This window comes from Diuraphis noxia, unplaced genomic scaffold (assembly GCF_037042655.1).
Source record: "Diuraphis noxia isolate RWA-SAM2 unplaced genomic scaffold, SU_Dnox_SAM2 contig0003, whole genome shotgun sequence".
NCBI classification, from domain to species: domain Eukaryota; kingdom Metazoa; phylum Arthropoda; class Insecta; order Hemiptera; family Aphididae; genus Diuraphis; species Diuraphis noxia.
The window spans coordinates 38,185,530-38,207,244 of NW_028301713.1; the positions used below are offsets into that span (position 1 = coordinate 38,185,530).

General features: G+C 26.5%; 1 protein-coding gene across 1 annotated transcript in view; it reads right to left on the bottom strand.

Moving 5' to 3' along the window:
* Window positions 1-404: 404 nt before the first annotated feature.
* LOC107164921 (neurotrimin-like) overlaps window positions 405-21,715 on the bottom strand; it is a 202,456-nt gene continuing 181,145 nt past the window's right edge. Inside the window, exons 9-10 of the mRNA XM_089221970.1 lie at window positions 11,006-11,083; window positions 405-6,136 (exon numbers count right to left, since the gene is read on the bottom strand). Of these exons, the coding sequence (XP_089078096.1) occupies window positions 6,006-6,136; window positions 11,006-11,083 (209 nt within the window). The 3' untranslated portion in view covers window positions 405-6,005. The remainder of the gene's footprint in view (window positions 6,137-11,005; window positions 11,084-21,715) is intronic.

Consider the following 21,715-nt stretch of genomic DNA (forward strand, 5'->3'; position numbering starts at 1 on the left):
TCTGGGGCTGAGTAGTTTCTTCTAAAGCCAAACTAGGTGTTTGGAATTATTTTTTTATTTGTAATAATTGAGACGATTCTTTTTAGTGTAAGATTTTTTCAAACATTTTTGTGGAGGAGGGTAATATATTGGTGGGGTGATAAGAAGAAGGAGAGTCGGGTGGTTTATCAGGTTTAAGAATCAAGATAATTATAGTGTTTCCACATGTAAGGAATGTAAGGAATATGGAGGATTGAATTAAAAATGAAAGTTAATAGTAAAATGGCTTTCTTGGGAAGATGTTTAATTATCCAAGTAATGGAATACACCAAGTGATTATGCATTATTTTAACTGCTCGTTGTGTAAACACAGACAAAAAAAATTTTAAAAACACTCATCTTTGTAAAACTAAAATTAATCACAATAATACGGAAACGTTTTTATTTTTATATGAAATGTTATATGATTATATTACAAATAGAATTTTTGGGTTTTCAACTTCATAAGAACATCATAAAGTAGACAATTATATTTACTATAAAATATATTATTACTACGTATACATAATGTTATAAATTTATTTAATTTAATTTAAAACAGTTCAGAGAAACATATGTAATTTATATTTAAATACATTTCTTATCTGATTAAACATTTTCAACTTTTTTCAAATTTAAATACAATACAATACCTACACAGCTGTAATGTAGTTTTTAGCCATGCAATGAAAAAACTAAAACAGTTTTACATCAACCAAATGATGGACCCCCATTGTTATTCGTTCAGTGCATAGTAATATTATTACATTTATTCTTTGATAATATCATTACTAAATAATAATCATAAAAGTAGTAATTGTATAATTTATAATATTACTTCTTCTATATCAATGGACAAATGTGCATGTTTAGTAATATACAATTCATTATATCATCAACTGTGAGATTATTTTCATTTGAAAGTATATTATACAAAGTCTTATACAATATATTAGAACAATAAAACGTATAGGTTATGAGGTACCTATCATAATATAATAATATTGACGAATTTAGTACAACTAAAAAACAATAAAATACAAGATATTATGTTAATACATTATGTTACATAGTGTCATAGTTACAAACAGCGCAGGTCATCATATTATTATATAGACTTAAGTACAAGATTAATGAGATAATATACATCTGAAGACGGCCGATTTAGTTTAGGCATTGACATATTAATAATTAATATTTTATTATATTATAATATAAGTAAATATTAATAATATTATTTGATATTTTTTTATTGATATATAATATACAATATATATATTTAATTTAGTATGTTATACAATGTTGAGTGTAGTTACTAATCATAATTAAATTTTAATAATATAGGTACGAATACAAATTATTTTGAAACGTAAATATAGGAACATCGCAGTATGATTAAAAATATTTTAAAGTAATTGTAAACGTGTAGTATAATATTTTATTAGGAATATATTATTCATTATAGTACAAGTACACATAATCAACCTTTAGCTAATGGACGCCTTTAGCTATTGCTAATTAATTTTGATGATGGTAGGTAATATATATATATATATATATATATGGTATACTACCTGCAATACTGTAATTTATTGTAATACAATACTATAGGTACGAAAAATCAAAACAAAAACCATTTGAGTTTTTTATTTTAAAAAATTTTACTGTGAAATACGCATGATAGGAGAGTCGACAAAGAAAAACGAGAAATGTTGAACCATATGTCTATAACATGAACGATAATACGTAAAAGACAGCTAAAGAAAACATTTGATCTGCTTTTGTAGAACGGCTATATAAATATTTTCTTTATGCCCGTAAGTTTCTTAATGTACTAAATTCACTTTTATTTATAGACTTGAATCAAATAATAACTGGTTAAAATCTCAAACGTGACTAGACGGAAAATAATTACCATCTTACCATTTTCATAAAACCCATTGGAAATTATTATAGTTAGCAATAGTTAGAGTTATTAATAAAATTATACATTAAAAAACGTGTCAGTAAAGCACAAGCCAGTGAGCTTTGTGAAAACTTATAGAATTATTCTTTAATAATATTTAATGCTTATTACATTTTTACGATGTTAAAAGGTTTTATATCAGTAATGAACATATGATATACACATATATTTATATATATTGTATATTCATTAAACATGTAGTATATAAAAAAATACTATAATATTATAATATGATATAATATCTTGTCTTAATTTTAAATATAAATAAAATGTCACTATATTAAACAATTTGTTTAAATTTTTTTTAAATTATGTAATATACTATGTGGTTCTTGAACTATAACCTAACCTAACTGATGGTCGCTTACATTACAATAAAATAAAAGTATTCATTTAAGATTATAAGATATGCAATAATATCAAAATATAACGACTAAATAATATTTAAAATTATTTCTCTTATCCTTATAATAACTCAGGTATATGATTTGCAATGTACATGGGGCATTTTAGAGTATTGTAACTGTAAGTAAGTATTTCGCAGGTGATATTATTATTATAATAATAATAATAGTTATTAATTAGTATGTACCTAAGTACCTAATACTGCTCATAATCGAATTATATTACAATGAAATGAATATAGTGTGGACTTGAAAATAATTCCGTATGGATAGCATCAAATGATATGTACAAGTTTATGTTCGTTACATACGTATATCTTAAGTCATAAAATAATACAGACAGTTTCGTTAAACGTTCATTATTATTTTATTAATGAAGAGCCAAGTTTACGATACAAAATATACTTGATGCTCACTCATTCATTCAGTCTTTTGTTTTAGCTAGCGTGATTTTACAAACGCGTATTTTTTTTGGTTATCTAATTAAATTATATACGTTTATACATAGATATAGGTACACACAAGACACAACACATTTTTATCAGGCAATAATAGACAAGGCTAGTATGAAAAATAATTCACTAAAACGAATCTACGATAATGGACAACAATATTATTTTTTTACAATATAATTGAAATTAAAACAATGCTAACGGAGTCTCTTTGTATACAAATACATATGCAAGTGCATATAAGAATATATATATATATATATATTATATGTATATAATATTACATTTGATATGTATACACTATACATCAATACACTATATCTGCGCAAGGCCGGATTAAGCACCTATTGGGCCCCGGGGCTGACATTTTATATGGACCCTTTTGACAAAACATGCTTTACAAAGTCGCTCGCTACGCTCGTATAACGATAATTTTTTTAAACTATTTCACAAATTGTCAATAACATTATAAAATTAATAGGTACCTATGTACAATTTATTTCTAGAAGAGATAAGATATACTCGTACAATACTAGAGCACGAGCGATTTTCCGTATTCCACCAATACTGGCAATATTACCCACAGACATGTAATTATTTTCTAATTATATTATGTCTATGTTATTACACTATTACAGAGATATAAATAACATTAATTATAACATTATTAACTATTGATGATATTATTTATACCAATGAAAATATTAAATAACAGTAAAATGCACGAATTAAGATATATATATATATATATATATATGTCTTAGTGCGTGGTAAAATCCGTCTTTTCTACCATATAGTGCTTTTATAAGTATTTACTAATTAGTTATTTTTGTAGATAAAAAAAATGGTTTTTAAAATATAGAAAAACTATTTTTTTTAAATCACTCACAAATATGTATCGGCTTAAAACTGTTTGGAACCCTTTCACTTGGGTACTCGAGAGAGCCCCAGGGCTACCACCCCGGATAGACCCCCCCCCCCTTAATCCAGCCTTGCGTCTGCGTAATAACATTATGGAATATGATGTAAAATAATATAATGTATTTTAATCTTGCTACAACACTTATTTTACTAGTTATCAATTAATTACTTATATTTTTTGTATACATGATTCTTTTAACATTAAACATACATCATCACAAAAAGTATTAACGGTTTTAAAATATTATTTTTTGTTTTTTTTTTTAAGTTTTTTAAAACCCACTCTTCATTTTGCACTATAAAGCTTAAAATATGAATTTAATATTCCATTGCTTATTATTAGAACTTGATAAAATAATACATGGAATTTTAATTAATAAAATAAAAATAGGTACTAGGTACTTAACTTTATTAAAAATTGAAATATAATAGATTAAAAAAATTTTTTACTAAGTAAAAATGATTTGTAAAGAATTATGTATATTTATTGATATTTAAAAAATAATATAATATCTTTTTGTATGGTTTAATTTAATTTATTTTTATTTCCTTGGTAAAAAATGTATTAAAAGGATACTACACAGACATTTCTTGTTTCTGTCTTACAAATACGTGATAGGTATACCAAATTTATGTTCAGTATAGATCACGTTTAGCTTTTTTAATTTAAAAACTAGAATGAATAATTTTACTATGAAGCTCGACAATAAGATCATTATTAGTGTTTGTATATATGATAGGTATTTACAATAATTCAATTTTTAAGTTAGTTATGAGTTATGACTTATGAGTATTTTAAATTTACTCTAGGTATATTATATACAGGGGCGTATTCAGTTCTTCTTCCAGGGGGGGGGGGGGCGAAATTTGAACTCAAATCATAGGTTCTTATAAAAAAAATTTGTACATAAACGACAGTGTACAGATTATAAATAAATTGGCGGATCAAAATTTTTCGATCGTTTCGTTTGCTTTAACTTCAATAATTGATTTCTACCCACTTTCATAACCCATAACATAGTATTATACTAATGTCTAATAAGGTTGCAGAGTGCGGACCATTAAAAAAAAAATAAATACTATAATCTTGTAAGTTGTAGACGATCACAATTAATAATTATTATAGACACACTGCCACAGATACAACAACAATAATAATTATTGTATATATCTGTGATTATAGCCACGATATCTCTAATCTTTTGATTTTAATCAGTCTTATTTTCATTCTTAATTGATAACAGGTTTTTGATAACCATTATCCATGTATTCCATTTCCATTAAGAAAAATATGCACTGTATTTTTAATTGTTTAATATAATATTATAATAAAATATATAAGCACCTATACATGAAACACATTCAACAATGTCCAGGGGGGGTGATCGCCCCTATCGCCCCCCCTTGTATACGCCCCTGATTATATATGCAAAACTTATTAAAAATTCCATACGTAACTATCGTAGAAAAAACACTCATACAAATACAGATAATGTTCTTTCCATAAATTTTCATTATATTGATTGATTCACTCTAATTATTAAGCTAATGAAACTAAAAAGCTAAAAACTAAGATACTAAAACTAACTAACATGATTTCATAGACATAAATTTGCTATGTTACACACTTATAAAACGGTGACAATAAATGCCAGTGTATCGTATTCTTTATACAATCAATGAAGTGCATATGTATGTAAAAACAAAACAACATATAGGTATGATGAATTATAAGCAGGTCTGGAGTGGCATTCACTCAATTTTGTATTCGGGAAGGGGAAGGGTGTTTATGAAATTATTTAACAATATTCTAAAAACACTCGTTATTGTATAAAACCAATATATTTTTTACTTTACCACGATCTAAAAAGTTCATGAGGATCTATTTCTCATACTCCCAGTGGATAAGTCCTCATTGGAGGTGCCTTTTTTTTTTAAACGTTAATGCTTTTTATGATAATAATTACATATTATTTACTGTTAAAAGAATCAACCTGTATATTATTAAATATTTATATATTATAACCTATTCATATAATACCAATGTACATAGTTAAATTCAAGTGTATAGTAATCAATACATAATTCCAAGAAACCGGACTAAAAAAATAAAATAAAACCACGGAAGGACAAAAAACATTTCAGACTTAACAACATATAATATTATATAATAATATTATCTATGCGTTTAAGTAAATTATTATTAATTTTATTGGACAACGTATTCTTTGTAGTATTTTCGAGTTACTCATGCCCGTACACCAATGTGATTACGCATACAATTGCGGTGTACAACGATAGTTCATGAGTTTGCGATCCGGAATCGTATTCTTCAAATTCGTCATCGTCGTCATAGGGTGTCTGCAATTCGTTATCTGCAAAATTAAACGTATCGCATGAATTTGTGGACAACTGGAACATTATAATATTACTATAAAAATTACACTAGTGCCACTAGAAATGTTGTAACGTATATGTGGAGAGGTTAATAATCAAAGATGTTTAAAATTTGAATTTTGGAATTATTGTTATAATTTTAAACACTATACTTCAATACCTTCTCATAAACTATCTGTAAGGAGGACTAGGAGGAGTCGATGGTTCTCGATTGTTTTATACGATACAGTAAAGTGTGATGTACCAACGAGAAGTGATTCTCAACTTATAGAAAGCACTATGATCTATGAGAACCCAATTAAATAAATTTATTTTAACTAACTATACCTATATAATTAAATAATCAGGTCGTTATGGTTGTCAGTGGCCCCGGTGGTTGGTTGCGCAAATGAAAAATAATTATATCATGGATAGCTTTTAAAAATAACTTTAGTTATTATAACTTATTTTTATCAGAAAAATGAAAAACAATATATACACACAATTTTTACAAAAAGTTATTATGATATCGATCAATAATTTGTAACATGTATCATATGACGGGGGAGTTCATCCATTAATAATTCTTCGCGTATAGTTTAAACAGTATAATAATATTATCTAGGTGTACTGGATGAGGGAATACAATTTTGATTTATTTTACCAGAGAAATAAGTCTTTTACATGTTACATCGTTACATGTGATCACACTCATTTCATTATGAAGTGGAAATGCTTTTATAAGAAAAAATCATAGCTTTTTGTTCAAGCGTAAAAATCTAGTGCTTATAGGTACCATCATTATTTCGTATCCGTTTACAAAACATTTGAGCGTCAAATTATGATAATAACAATTTTAATTCTGCTGCTTCTCAACAAGCAATAGTTTTTCCCACGCTATTTATCCCATGGCCCATATACATTGTTGATCAGCATTCAGCACTTATCTCCCAACACCATTCCGTGTTCCAGCTAAATAGTGCGCTCGGAATGGACTGGAAAGTAACCGAACATAGTTCCGGTTAAAAAAAAAGTAAATTTTAGCATTCCGTTTTCATTTTAGTGCGATGAATGAATAAATAATTTTTTTCACCAAAAACTTTACTAAATGTACAAACTGTTGCTGCACTATTATTTATAAACGGTTTAGGATCGCCTCTAACACAGTAATAGCCACAAAAGTATACGTACTGTCATGGGTTAATAAAGGTCAACATTTTACTGATGTCTCATCAACCAGTCGTAAAAAGAGAAAAAGTGTGATAAAAGATATGATTCGGTGGGAAACATATATTATGTGTATATAGTATATATAATTGGTGATTATAAATTATAAATACTAATGTATCTCTTTTATTTATTATTTTTATTTTTACTGTGGTAAATATGAACATATTTTTTGAACTTTATTAATTATTAAATTTAATAAAAATATAAATATAAAACTAATGTCGAAATTTGGGTTACAGCGTTCCAGTTCAAAAGATTTCAATTCTGACTTTATAGATACACTGACACTATTCCAGAATTTTTGTAAGTGACTCTGATTATTATTATAGAGCCCACACAACAGTACCTACCTATAATATGCTTCCCACACGATAATTCACTTTGATCACTAAATAGGTGTGAAATATGTGCAAACACAAATTTATAAACTTATATATCTTTGATACCATGAATGGGGTATTAAACGATATCAAGTCAATACCTACAAAGCAGTTTCACTCTAGACAACTCGAGAAATGTCCTTCATATACTTTAACACTGTCACTAAAAATTACTATACCAAAAAGTATTCGTTACTTAGGTATAACATTTAACAAAAAGCTCACCTGGGTACATACATAAACAGTAAATGAAAACTAATAAATGACAGTTGCAGGCGCCTATGTTACCTTCTAACATCAATGGGCGATTCTTCCGCAAATTGGAATTAAAAAAATTGAACGAATGTACATTATACAGATAAGACATTTGCATGAGATGTATAGTGTTTATTTTATATTCTTTCGTGGCGTAAATACATTTTAAATAAGTGGTTTAAACTTTGAAAATTAAAATAAACTTCATCTACAGAATTCAGTATATATTATAACGAATGTATAAAGATAAACACATGAAACTATAAAATGCATTTATCAGATTATTCTCAGTCATATAAATTAAGTAATGATAGTATAAATGACCCGTTTCAAGATTAAAATAGATAACGGAATGAAGTGCATATAAATATTTCTTCAGACCCAAGATACCTAATTCATTGTTTAGTGTTCTGATTGTTCTAAATGTCATATCGGTAACTTGAATTTTATGGTTAGTTAATTATTATCACAAAGGAAAGAGTATAGTCACGGTTAGGTTCAAACTTCATGTGACATGTGGACACACCAGGAGTCAAGTAGAGTTTATGGCTTATGGACAAAATATTATCTACATTTCACCATACCTGTTTGAACAGCTAGGTACTTAACTTTTAAAATTATAAACCCTGTATAATTAATGTGAAAGTCAATCAAAATTCAAAATCAAAAATTTATTACATATTACTTATAAGAATGTAATATTTGATAAATTAAAATTTATCCACAGTATGTATCTTAAAACGAATTATGAATTGAATAGGATTTGATATAATAATATGTAAAAAATTGCAAGTTTTATAAATTTGAAGCTTAATAATCCTTAAAATGTGTAAATTAAAATTAAAAAATGTTTGTAGCCTTTGAATCACTATAAATATTCTGTTTTGGGGGTGAAAAATAATAAATTATAATTTTCTTGTTTATTAGGTGATTGTAATAATGTAAAATTCAATTATAAATCGTGGTAAGTATATTTAACATTTTTCATTGGTGCCTAGTTGAGCAGGGACGTATTTAGGGGGTGCGATGGGGTACCATCGCCCCGGGCGCCAAATTTTTTTGGAATTAAGGGGTGGCAACATTTTTCGTAACCAATAACCATAACCCATCATCCATTTTCATTCGTCAATTAATAAAAAAAAATAATAATAATTTAAGATTTTGGATAGCGGCTACACTGAGATTTTGATTTTTCATGATAATATTATCATAAGTTGACCGCGTAAAATCCATAGATAATGATTATTAATTATTATCTTCATCTATCTATTGTGGGATTAAATAGTATAAAGACATATCGAGTAGAAAGAAAAAAAGAAAATTGGCTTTTGGAGAAACTCGAGACGCTGAAGCAAAATTAATTCCAAGAGACTAATTTAGAAGTTAAATATATATATCAATCATGGATTTTCTTATTTTTGAATTGAATAAAATGATGAGTGCTTATGAAGAGATTAATAAAAATTTTTCTTTTTTTTCGGCTTTAAATGTTAAGTATCACAGAAGTTCGAAAACAAGGAGATTATTTGAGGAAGTGTTATCCTAACGATTTACCTGTTACATTTCCAAATGAATGTGTTCATTTTAGAAGCTATTTACTAACAAAGTCAAATAAAGAAAATATACCTAAAACTGCTTTAGAAATTTTTAAAATGATACATGATGATGAAATTAAAAATATACTTGAGGCGTAAATTATAATGTTAATATGTTATAAAATTATGTTATTTGTGTATCATGTATGGTCAGATTGTCAATAAAATTTTTTAAATAAGTATTCACATTTTTTTTGAGAGGGAGGGGGTATGTAGGGGTGTCTATAAAATGTTACCTGGGGCGTCAAAACTCTAAATACGTCTCTGTAGTTGAGTCGACCTACTTATAAATACTTGATATTTCTCAGTATATTTAAATATATTTCATCAAAATACAACAATATTAAATTTTTATTTTAAAATGCTTATCTTATATGATCTATCATCTATGTATTTAATGCGTATTGCATGTAGTGCAATTAAACGCGTCAATTTATGTTAACAAATCTAAAATAGTAAACGTACGCATTACGCTTAAGGCCCAACAGTTATTACAGAAAACATGAAACTGATGCAGATGAATTGAATATTGTTTGTGTCAAACAATTATTATAATCATATTATACAACAGTGCATACCTAGCGAATAAACCTACAGTATATATAAATATTACACAAACACACACACACACACATATATATATATATTCAAATAACGTAATAAGTTATATAAAAATATAAAATAAAACTTGCTTTCTTCAAATACGGTAAACGGTAATAGCATGTTGTAAAAGAAAACTTTACTGAGGTAGGTATCTACTAAAAGTTTTAGTGAAAAATATAAACTGCCTCATTTTTATGTGTACGAAAAATGTGTGCTCCAGGCGAATCAAAAATTATAAACATGAGGTAAAAAAAAAAAGAATGAGAAAATAAGAATCTTTCGGTTTAGGTTATTACCGTTATTATATCTAAACCTTTTTTTTTAAAGTCTTCGCTCTTTATATTGCAAATTATATTCTAGTTTTCTCTTGACGACTCAGTGTGTTTGACACACAAGACTACAGCAGGAGTTATGAGTCGTGTTTGTTTGTTTGTTTTTATTATTATTATTATTATTATTTAAAGTTGAAGAAATAAAATAAGTGAAAAAACGTTATAATGTTTTTATTATTTCCTTTTTTATTTTTACTTATAACGAAAAAAAATATAAATCTGTGTTAACTTCTCGATGTACCTAAGCATTTTAAATTGGTTGTGTACAGTCTAGCGCACTCGCACAATAATCCAATCAGAACGAAACCTCCCCTAGACGGTAAACGTTTTGCTTAACATTATCGCATTGTAGTATTGGTGCATTATACTTTTTTTTGCACACTCTGTACCCTACTGAACGCATAGGATGAATACGAAAATCATGGGAGATGAAATGTAATTTTATAGGTTCGACACAAACGGTTATGACGTACTTTCGTCCTTCGATAAGAACGCAGAGTCTCTAATATCATTCGATTGCACTCGTATTCTGGTCCGGTTACGGTTCTTGTCTGCAAAAGAAAAATAAATAATAGTAATATAAGTATAAAATTTAATAAGCAAAACAATATCATCACATAAATCGAACGTGTAAATTCAAAAACATAATGCGCTGCATTCCTGCACATACCAACACATTTTTTTGCAAGTATAGTGTATCGATATCAATAAAACGTTTGATATAAATATTATATTATATTAAAACAGCACAATAACTTCGATTTTCATTCAATAGCAGCTGTACTAAGAACAGGGCCATATTTACCATTAGGCAGGATAGGCAACTGCCTATGGCCTCCGTTATTAGAGGGCCTCGGATTTATATATGAATCTTATTTTTTTTTTTTAGAGTATTACTTTTATCATATAAAATAAAATATATAAGAAACATATAATTCAAAAACAAAAAACAAATTAACCCTTATCACTTATCAGCAAAAATGTAAATGAAAATAAATAAAAGTCTATTTATATACATACTGGAAACACCATACGGACCATAACCATCGCCCACCACTCACCAGTCTTAACAAATATCACAACTTACAAGTATATTAATAATAAGTAAGCATTATTCAACACACGATTATGAGAACCGTCATTCGTGACTATCTACTGACTCGCCAGTACTCAGTATATAATTTTCATTTACAGGAATTCTTCTGTTTTTTTTTTTAAAGTGATTTATTTTTTATTGTTAACGTTTGTTTGAACACAGTTTATAATACGTTTTTGGTAGCTGAGATTTTTTTTTGTATATTGTATTTAATTAATTTGTTTTAAATGTCGTCGAGGAAGACATGCCTAGACAAAGCAACTAACACAAAAAAGGAAGAAAAGTTGTATTATAAAATAGCAAAATTAATTATTTCTATTTTAAGTACCTATAAAAATGTATTGTTTCCTGTTTTTTTTGGTTAATAAATAATATAAAAGAAATGTTAAATTTTGTTTTCAATATCAATAATAAATATATAATATTATATAGGTATATTAATTAATAAATAATAGTTACAAGAAATCTATAGCCTGTAGAGATAAAAAAAATGTGTATTATAATTATGTTTGTGAAAATATATAAGTAAATACTAAATTGTAATAAATTATTATTTTGCTATACACAGCTCATTTGTGGAGGAGGGGATATATACGCTACTGTTGACAAGGGGCCACATTTTTTATTTTGCCTAAGGCCACAAAATGTCTAAATCAGGCCCTGACTAGGAATATAATTTAGAAAACACACGTTTGTGATTTTTTTATTTAAGATTTGTGACATTATATTTCACGTATTTATTCCCCCCCCCCCATTAAACGTCACTCTATTGGTTCGTTTGTCAAATTATATATGGTTTTAAATATTTCGAAAAAATTTAAAATAATAATAGATACTGTTATAATAGTAGCATAACACCACATTATTATAAGTGCAGATGATTAGGATTAACAATTCTAGCTAGTATAATATACTATATGTATATTATATGATTTAAACACTACATTGTTCTGTTTTATCGATCTTCATTATTTAAACGTTAATGATATTGTGTAATTCCTGGTAAAGGAAAATTATGGTTTATTTTTTATTTTTATTACTCAAATATAATAATAGGGTTTAAAATTTATTTTTAAATAGTCTTAAATTGTATAGTTAGAATACTAAAGATAATAATATTATAATAAATATTAGATAAAAAACAAGAAACTTAGGTGGTAGATATAAAAACAAAGTTTATAAATTGTAAAATTACAATAGATATAGGTACTGTAGTAAGAATTAAGAAGTATTATTGTCTTAACGGAATTCAGTTGTAACTGTTATTAAAAATAATGTTAATTAATAAATAGATGCACTTTTAAAATTAAACTTAAAAAAAAATCGATATATTTACTATACTTAGATAACCTATTGCATAATGTTTGATTCTCACGAAACTGAAAATGGTATAAAATTGTTTCATCATAGTATTATAGTACAATGATTACAGTATTACACTTATGTTCTAAATTATACACTAAGATAAGTAGTCATTTTTTTTAAATTGTTCAATTGATTTGTATTTAACTCATTTAATTGATAAAATAATGTACTTACTAGGACGGCTTATTTTTAAAATGTATAATATTGTAACTATTTATATTTACCTAAGTAATAAGTAGACATAACTGAACTTAAATATTGTTCTGTATACAAGTCTAAATAAATCCCAACATTTAAAAATAATATTATATACCTACTAGGTAAGCTGTCTTAAGGAATTAAGAAATATTCGTTTACTACAATGTCGTACAGATTATATAATATAATATAACTGTTGTTATTTCAACTTCATACAATTTTATTTGTGACAAAGTTCATAACAGGAAATTAAAAAAATTTCAAATATTTTATTAGGTTTCTTTTGAATTAATATGATGTTATATAAATTAATGTATTTACAATAATGTAATAATGTAATAATATTGAAGTTAATCAAAACTCACCAAAACAAATCTATACAACTTAGAGAAAATGAAAGTAAAATAAATATTAATTAAACAATATACTGGTTATTCAAGCTAAATTAAATTATTTTTACAATTATACTAACTGTCATAAATAGGTTTTACAATTACTTTTAATGTATATTTAATATTTATAAATTATTTATTTGCATGCATAGTCGTAAATACCAACAAGAAAAATATTAGTGCTTAAAATTGTGAGGTAGACTTTTAATAAATATATTAATAAATTAATCCAACGAAAACGACTGTGTTAAGTTATATGTTTTGTAGGAAAAAATAATTAACATTTTACGTTTTGATTTTTGATCATATATGTCAAACATACTTAGATTGACCTTAACGCACCTTTTTTTTTTATTCTCCTTATATATTTAAATAATTAAATTTAATATTTTAAGTAGGTTTATTTTAAAACAGGGATGGCAAATAGGATTTTTTCTACGTGCCAATTTATGACATAATTCAAAAAAAAATTTTCAGCCGTGCCATTATTATTTTTATTAACACAGCAAAATACAAATACAAAATATAAATGAAAAATGTATGATTATAATGTAGAAAATTATGTAAAACTGGAAATAATGTGGAAAAAATATTAAATTATTATTGTTTGTTAGAAATCTTTTGCTTCATATTGGTTGAAAGGTTTTTTATATCTGGTTGATATGATGTTGATTGCAAGGCAATACATGCTGCCGAATCTTCCTCCGTTAATCTGTTCCTAGCCTTTGAATGCGTATGATTTAATACCGAAAAGAGACTTTCGCAAGCATATGTTGAAGAAAAAATTGTTAACAATGAAATTGCTAATTTTTTGACGGAAGAAAAATTTTCTGGAATATTATTCCATACTTCTAATATTATGTTGTCAACACCGCAATCTGTTTCTTCGTTATGTATTCGATGACGTTCCAATTCTTCGATACGCTCTCGCATATTCACAAATTTATTTGTCCAAATTGGATTAGTTTGCAAATCGATTAACTGCATTTCTAAATTTTCTAATCCTATCCCATTAAGATAGTAATCATTAAAATCTTGCACATCGAATAAATCGGGATAATTAATAATTTTTATTAATTTTTCAATTTTTTTAAAATCATGAAACCTTTGTGAAAACTGTATTTTAATCAAACCAACAATATTTGAAAATTCATTGGTAAAATCCCAATTGGTTTGTTCAAAAATGTCCACTTCACCTAACATTTTTTTCACTTTTGGGAAGTATAGAAATTTTCCAGATTTGACATCGTTAATAAACATATTATCTATTTTAATTTCAAAACCTTTTATTAATCCAAACATGACTTCAATTTTTTTCCCGCGTCCTTGTAACTTTTTATTCAAAGTCTTCAAATGTAATGTTAGATCTGTGAAAAACATCAATTTTGCTAGCCACTCTGTATTATAAAGTTCTTTAAATTCAGTCTTATTATCATGTAAAAATAGGCGAATTTCGTCCAAACAATTTACAAATCGTTCTAATGATATAACCCGGCTTAGCCAGCGTACATTATTACACAATAAAAGAGTATCATATTCACAGTTAACATCATTTAAAATTTTTTTTAATTGTCTTTTATGCATATCACGAGCAATCTTTTGTTCATGATGGTAAAAAATTTCGAACATCCTGTAATTTTTGTTTTTTTGCATGTGACATTTTAAATAAAATTAATATAATAACGTAAAATTCGCATACGGTGTATTCTCTCAATACACGAACGAGAACTGATTACCTATATACGAGTAATGTTAACTTGTCCACACACTTCTAGTAATCTAGTGTCCCAATATATTACAACATATAAATTATATTTTATAATAATAAAGATAAGATATCTGAGCCGTCATAGTTCTGTACTAAATACTATTAAATAAAAAAAAGATAAGATAACAATACGTCGTTGTGAAATATATATTATTAATATAAATATATATGGACAAATGAAGAGTGCCATCGAAAATCTCACGCGTGCCACCTATTTGCCATCCCTGCTTTAAAATCTAACATTTCAATCAACTACTAAAATTAAAATTAAAATATGTAGGAAAAACTATATTATTTTTTTAATTTCACTGATATTTTTATTTTTATTTTAATTGAATTTGATTTGCTAGGCAATTAATTTTTGAAAACAGGTATACATTAAAGTTATTAGTGAACTAAGAAATGTTCATATCATTTAACTTTTCATTGAGTTGAAATATATAATATTGAATACTTTATAATAGCAATTAATATTAATATTATATAATAACAAAAAATACCGTAGTTAACAGTAGTTATAGTGTTAATTAAAATTAATTTTCGTATCAAAAAGCCTGTTTGAACAATATTGAGCATCAAGATGAATATATATTTTAAGCAAAAAGTTATATTATGCTGTGCCGTACTCCTGTAATTATATCGTTTAAGATGAATAAATTGTTTCTTATTATTAGTTATTACATTATTTTCGGCTCTTAATATTATTTTTATATAATATTCCGTTTCTAAACTTTAATATATGACATAACATTTTCAATCCAATCGAATCATTCAATTATATGTTTATGGTAGGTACCTAATACCTATATATTATAAGTGTTTAGAATAATATAGATGCATAATTATTATATAAATAAAAACACCACATTGTAATAAAAACCCGAATAAAGTTCTTCAAAAACTGTAAAGTTTAATTAATTTATAAAAAACATAAGATATAGGGGACATAGATTATATTTTAACATTTTATAATAAGCTCGTAATAATAATAAATGTTGTACTAAAATTATATAATATTTATTATATTACTACGTTTTATAATTTTGTAACTTTTTATACATTATATGAATGCAATACTCATTCATATATATTATCATCATAATTCATAATATAGCGTTAAAAATAATTCCACGGATAAAAAATATTTTATTTTTAAATTGAAATTACGATGAGGTATTGAAAAATATATCTACGATAAAGATGTAACTAAATTGTGTATTTGCGCCAGAAAAAATGAATTCTATGTCAGTGAAAACTCCAGAACAACAACAAAAAACGAATCTCATGTCGAAAGTGTGTGTTGAGTATACTTAAATTCGTTATGTGTGGTGCGTGAGTGTTTATAGTCTCATAACATTTTAGATCTAGTTGCATTTATATATATATATGTACATAATATGTACACGGGTCATAATGAATCACAAATATGACAACCAATGATGCACTATCTATATAGAATACGTTCAGGGTGATCCATTTAACGTATAAGATACTCGTTATTTCAAAAAACACTAATGTTTTTGAAAATATTAATTGTTTTACATAATCTTTAACTGCTTGTTATCGTTAGAATTTAAAAAAATTTTAATTCTATTGAATGACAATATACATTTTTAAATTCATATTCTAAAACAGAATATCATCTGAAGTATTCGATCCATCAAAATCAAATTTCGTACGAGTAGTTTATTAGTCATAACATTATAAGTATCTGTTTAAAGTTTAAAGTAGAGAATCAAAAATTTGTGAGGTAACCTGTTAACTCCACACCACTCCATTAAATTACAGTATGATATTTATGATTTTATGAGTTATAACGCATAACTCGTCTTATGTTTATGTAACGAACTACCAACTCCAAAAAAATATTGTGTTTCGAAATGAAGATTTAAAATCCATGTTATAAAATTTCGTTTTCAAAAACATTAATATTTTTTTAAAATAATGATCGAATTTCGTTAAATGGATTATCCAGTAAACCTGTATAATATGACATATTATAAATTTATAACATATATGGTGCATCGATCTGCAATCTTTACATTTTGGTGTGCATCCCAACGTTACATACCAATAACTACGTAAAACGTAGTTACATTTTACATCGATACCCACATTACAATAGACTAGACTTACTCCACGAACCGATATCGTGCTTAATTTATTTTTGTATTAAAAAAATTGGTTTATATTTATTTGGACTAAATTAATATTGTGATTAAATTTGTATCTTTTAATCATGGGAATAATATTCATGTATACATAATAAATATGTATATAGTTTTCATATAAAATCGCATAACAGTTATTTATACCACCGCAACGTCGTTTTTGACTTTTTGTTCACCGCTCCGACATCAACACCGCTATGGAGGGTAATTTTTACAATTATTGGATCAACACTTTCACACACAAACACACGTCACGTTACATTATATAGGTACGCGTATACATATTTTAATATAATAATAATAATAGTGAAAAAAACTGATCGACAATGAATTTAAAAAAAAAATTCCTACTTTTTCACCGATAATAATAATAGCAGTTACAATAATAGCAATCGACGCAATGCGAAATGTACAAATAACAAACAAACAGCGTCGTCAATCAATCAACACGACGACAAATCGCACCGCTATATACGCATTATATTATGAGGAGGGGCTCGACGACCACCACAACGGCACTGGTACACGCGCGTACAAACATCACGTGCCATTGACGATTGTACACACATATTTAGTATAATATAATGTCGTGTGTGTGTGTATTAATATGATATTTTCCATTTATTTTATTATTCCAAAATGTGTGTGAGTGGTGTGTGTGTGTGTGTGTGTAGAGGATTGGTGGTAGCAAACGAGGGACATGAAAAAAAAAATGATAATAATAAAAAAACTTATGGAAAGAAAAGCAATAAATTATGATTTCCTGTGTCACTTGTGTATGTGTGTGTCTTTTTAACCGTCCTGCACCCCTTTGCTATAACGACAGCCCCTGCACACTTCCGGCCACGTTCGACAATAATAATAGTTTGGCTCCGTTCAATTCGGTACATATTATACGCGCGTACCGTATCATTTTAGGTCAGACGAACCTATGTCGCCGGCCGTATTTGCGTTCTTATTATTTATCGTTTTCCGTCCGACCGACACCATTCACGCCCCTCTACCATTCACCTCCTGCACGACTACCCCGCTGCCGACCATCAGCGACGGACTCCACTGTAGAATATTGTGTGTATAGGTACATCGTATTATTATTATACATGTATGGAGTCCCGATCTATGCACAATTTGATTTGCACGCGACACGGGCGAAAACATACTAACCACTACCCATTTACCACTTTAATCTGGGTAAATATAGGCTGCCCATATTACAGGCACATCGAAAATATACGGACGTCGCGACCGAACCGGAATGGGTCGGAAAGTGTGACTTGTATACATACTGCGTATATAACGATAGATTAGGTTATTTATATACAAGCAGTCTATACATAACATTATGTATTTTTATTTATTTATATATATATATATATATATACGTATGTATATATATTTTTTTTTATTCATATATTATGTGTACATTATAAATGTGTGTATAACGATGCAACCATACAGGTGACGAACCTTCGTGTGTATGTAATTCTATTTATGTACAATATATAACTACCCAACTATATATTAAACTATAAAATATAATTATAATTTTTGTATAACTTGGTAGGTATATTTATATAAATACGCGGAGGTGTATTTGTGTGTTTACTTATATGTGTAATAGACAGGTACGTAGTACACACGTGTGAGGGTAAAAATAGATAAAAACATAATATTTTAATGCAATAAATAAATACTGTGACGTGAATCTATTGCACTGTGGAATGATAGTTATTACGCAAAACGTTTGACGGATAATTGTCTTCAATGAATTATCAAAAATATAAGTTACGATCAACTTTGATTGGTGAACTCTGACTACATAAATTATATAATAATATTGAACGCTTTAAAAACTGTTCAATACATTGCAAAATTAAATAAACATATACATACATATTTTATTATAGAATAACAATTTATTAGTTACTTAATTTATTATCATTACATTATATTTTTATTTATAATAAATTAAATATATTATAATTGTTTGACTTTTTCTAACAGTTTTAAGTTATTTATTTATGATGTTTTAAAATAGTATAATACTTACAATAATTGTACCTACCTAGTAATACCATTTTAGTTTTGTTATTTCTTTACTAAAGTACTACGTGTTGAGATTGGGAATGCTAAGTATTTTATCATATTGGCATATTGCACTATTTAACTTGAGTCACCGTGAATAATATGTCCTAAATCTCATAAACTGATACATATTAGAAAAAATGCTGTATTCACCTGTATTCGTTGCACTGTAACAAAATCATTTTATATTATTTACTTAGCGTAAGCATAATAGCATAGTTATTGTCTACACTCTTATAGCAATCAATCAAAAAAAAAATGTTTGTTTAGCTGTCATTTAATGTAGGCATATTACATAGACTAAAGGTGATCCGTAATGTTTTTCTGTTGTTATTTATTTTATAGTTAACACTGGAAAGTGGTAAATCTCAGTGATGCGGCCATATAATAGACAATAGTTCATAGTTGTAATATATTAAATATAACATAGTTTATTATTACACAATGATAATTTTTAAAATCATAGAAGAATATTTTAAAATAGTTTGTTGAAAAATTTTGTAGCTGAAATTCACTGGCGTTGTTTATTTATTTTTGATTGTATTAAATAACAAGGCCACGCGACTTCAATAGTACCAAATACCAATATAGTTGTGTAAAAAGTTGTACAAAATGTTAAGATGAAAGAGAGAAGTAGGTACAACTTTTAACGGTTATCAGACAATTTAGTTCGCATTATTTTTGTATGTACCTATAGGTCTATACAATATATTTTTTTATATTTATGTATGCATATTACACAAAAAAACATTTCTCAAACAAGAATTCTTTGACGTAATAAAATACTTATATTATTAATTGTGAAAAGTTTTAGGGATGCAACTTAAGAACTCTTACAATAAACTCAGCTCCAAAGGGTGGGGGGAATCAACGTTAACTTGTATATTATTTAGGTACCTGATATTTGTAACGTCGACATACTTATTATATAAATGTCATTAAATTTTTAATTAAACGAGGTTATAAACTCAATGGTATATCTATTCAATTACGCATTTTTTAGTGAAATATTATCAAACAATTATTATACCTAATAGGTGCACCTAAATAATATGCCATGCTCTGTTTTCCTTGCGTTGTGTACAAAACCAATTATGCTGCTAAAATGACAAGACATTGATAGTAAATCATCATGAATATAATGTTAAACAATAAGTGTGTCCTATACACATTTTATATTGTAAATAATATTTTTATATGAATATATACATATTCTAAATACAACACAAAACCATGAGGATATAAAAGAAATAATAATATTAAAATGTTTATATTATACTTATATTTTTTTATTTTACATTTATTGTATAAAAAATACAAAATAATGTCACTGAGTTAATAATACATTTTTAAATGCAGTATTTGAATAATATATTTTCTCTTATTATATAATATTGTACCGTCTTAGTTATATCACACAGAAAGAATATTTAATATAGATGTATAATGTATATTTTACAAACCTATGTACTATAAATGTGATATTAAGGTTTTGTAAATAATTTTAAGAGAACTGTAACGTTATTTTTGAACTCTGGAAGTTTTTATTAAGGTATATTGGCTAATAACTAATTTATTATATTATACTGTGCGGATTACTGTGTATTTTAATGATGTACCTAATTTAATTTGTGTCTACGGCAAACTTAACGGATATCTTCTATACGTTTTAAAATTTTCTTTATTTGTGCAATGGAATCAAAAACAGTTCACTATTTTAAATGATAACTAACTTTGATCATTTTTAAAAACTATGAAGTATATACTTAATGTGATCATAACCAATGTAATAAAACAATTTAAGTATAGATAGTGAAAAACATAAGTACTTGAGCATTATTATTCGTAAATAAAAATATAAACCATAAACATGAATTTCCAATGTATTTTCCTATAATAAACTTTAATGAATAATTAATAATAAATACAATTATTAGAAAAATGTTGGAAACATAAATTCAAATATATTTTATCAGCATAAATTATTATGTATAGGCTCGTTACCACTGTTATGTTATCTACACCTTGTGGACTGTAGATAACCGTGCGCGTCACATATTAATATTCTACCAAATCTAAAATTGCTGCTTATTTGCTTCTATCAGTTA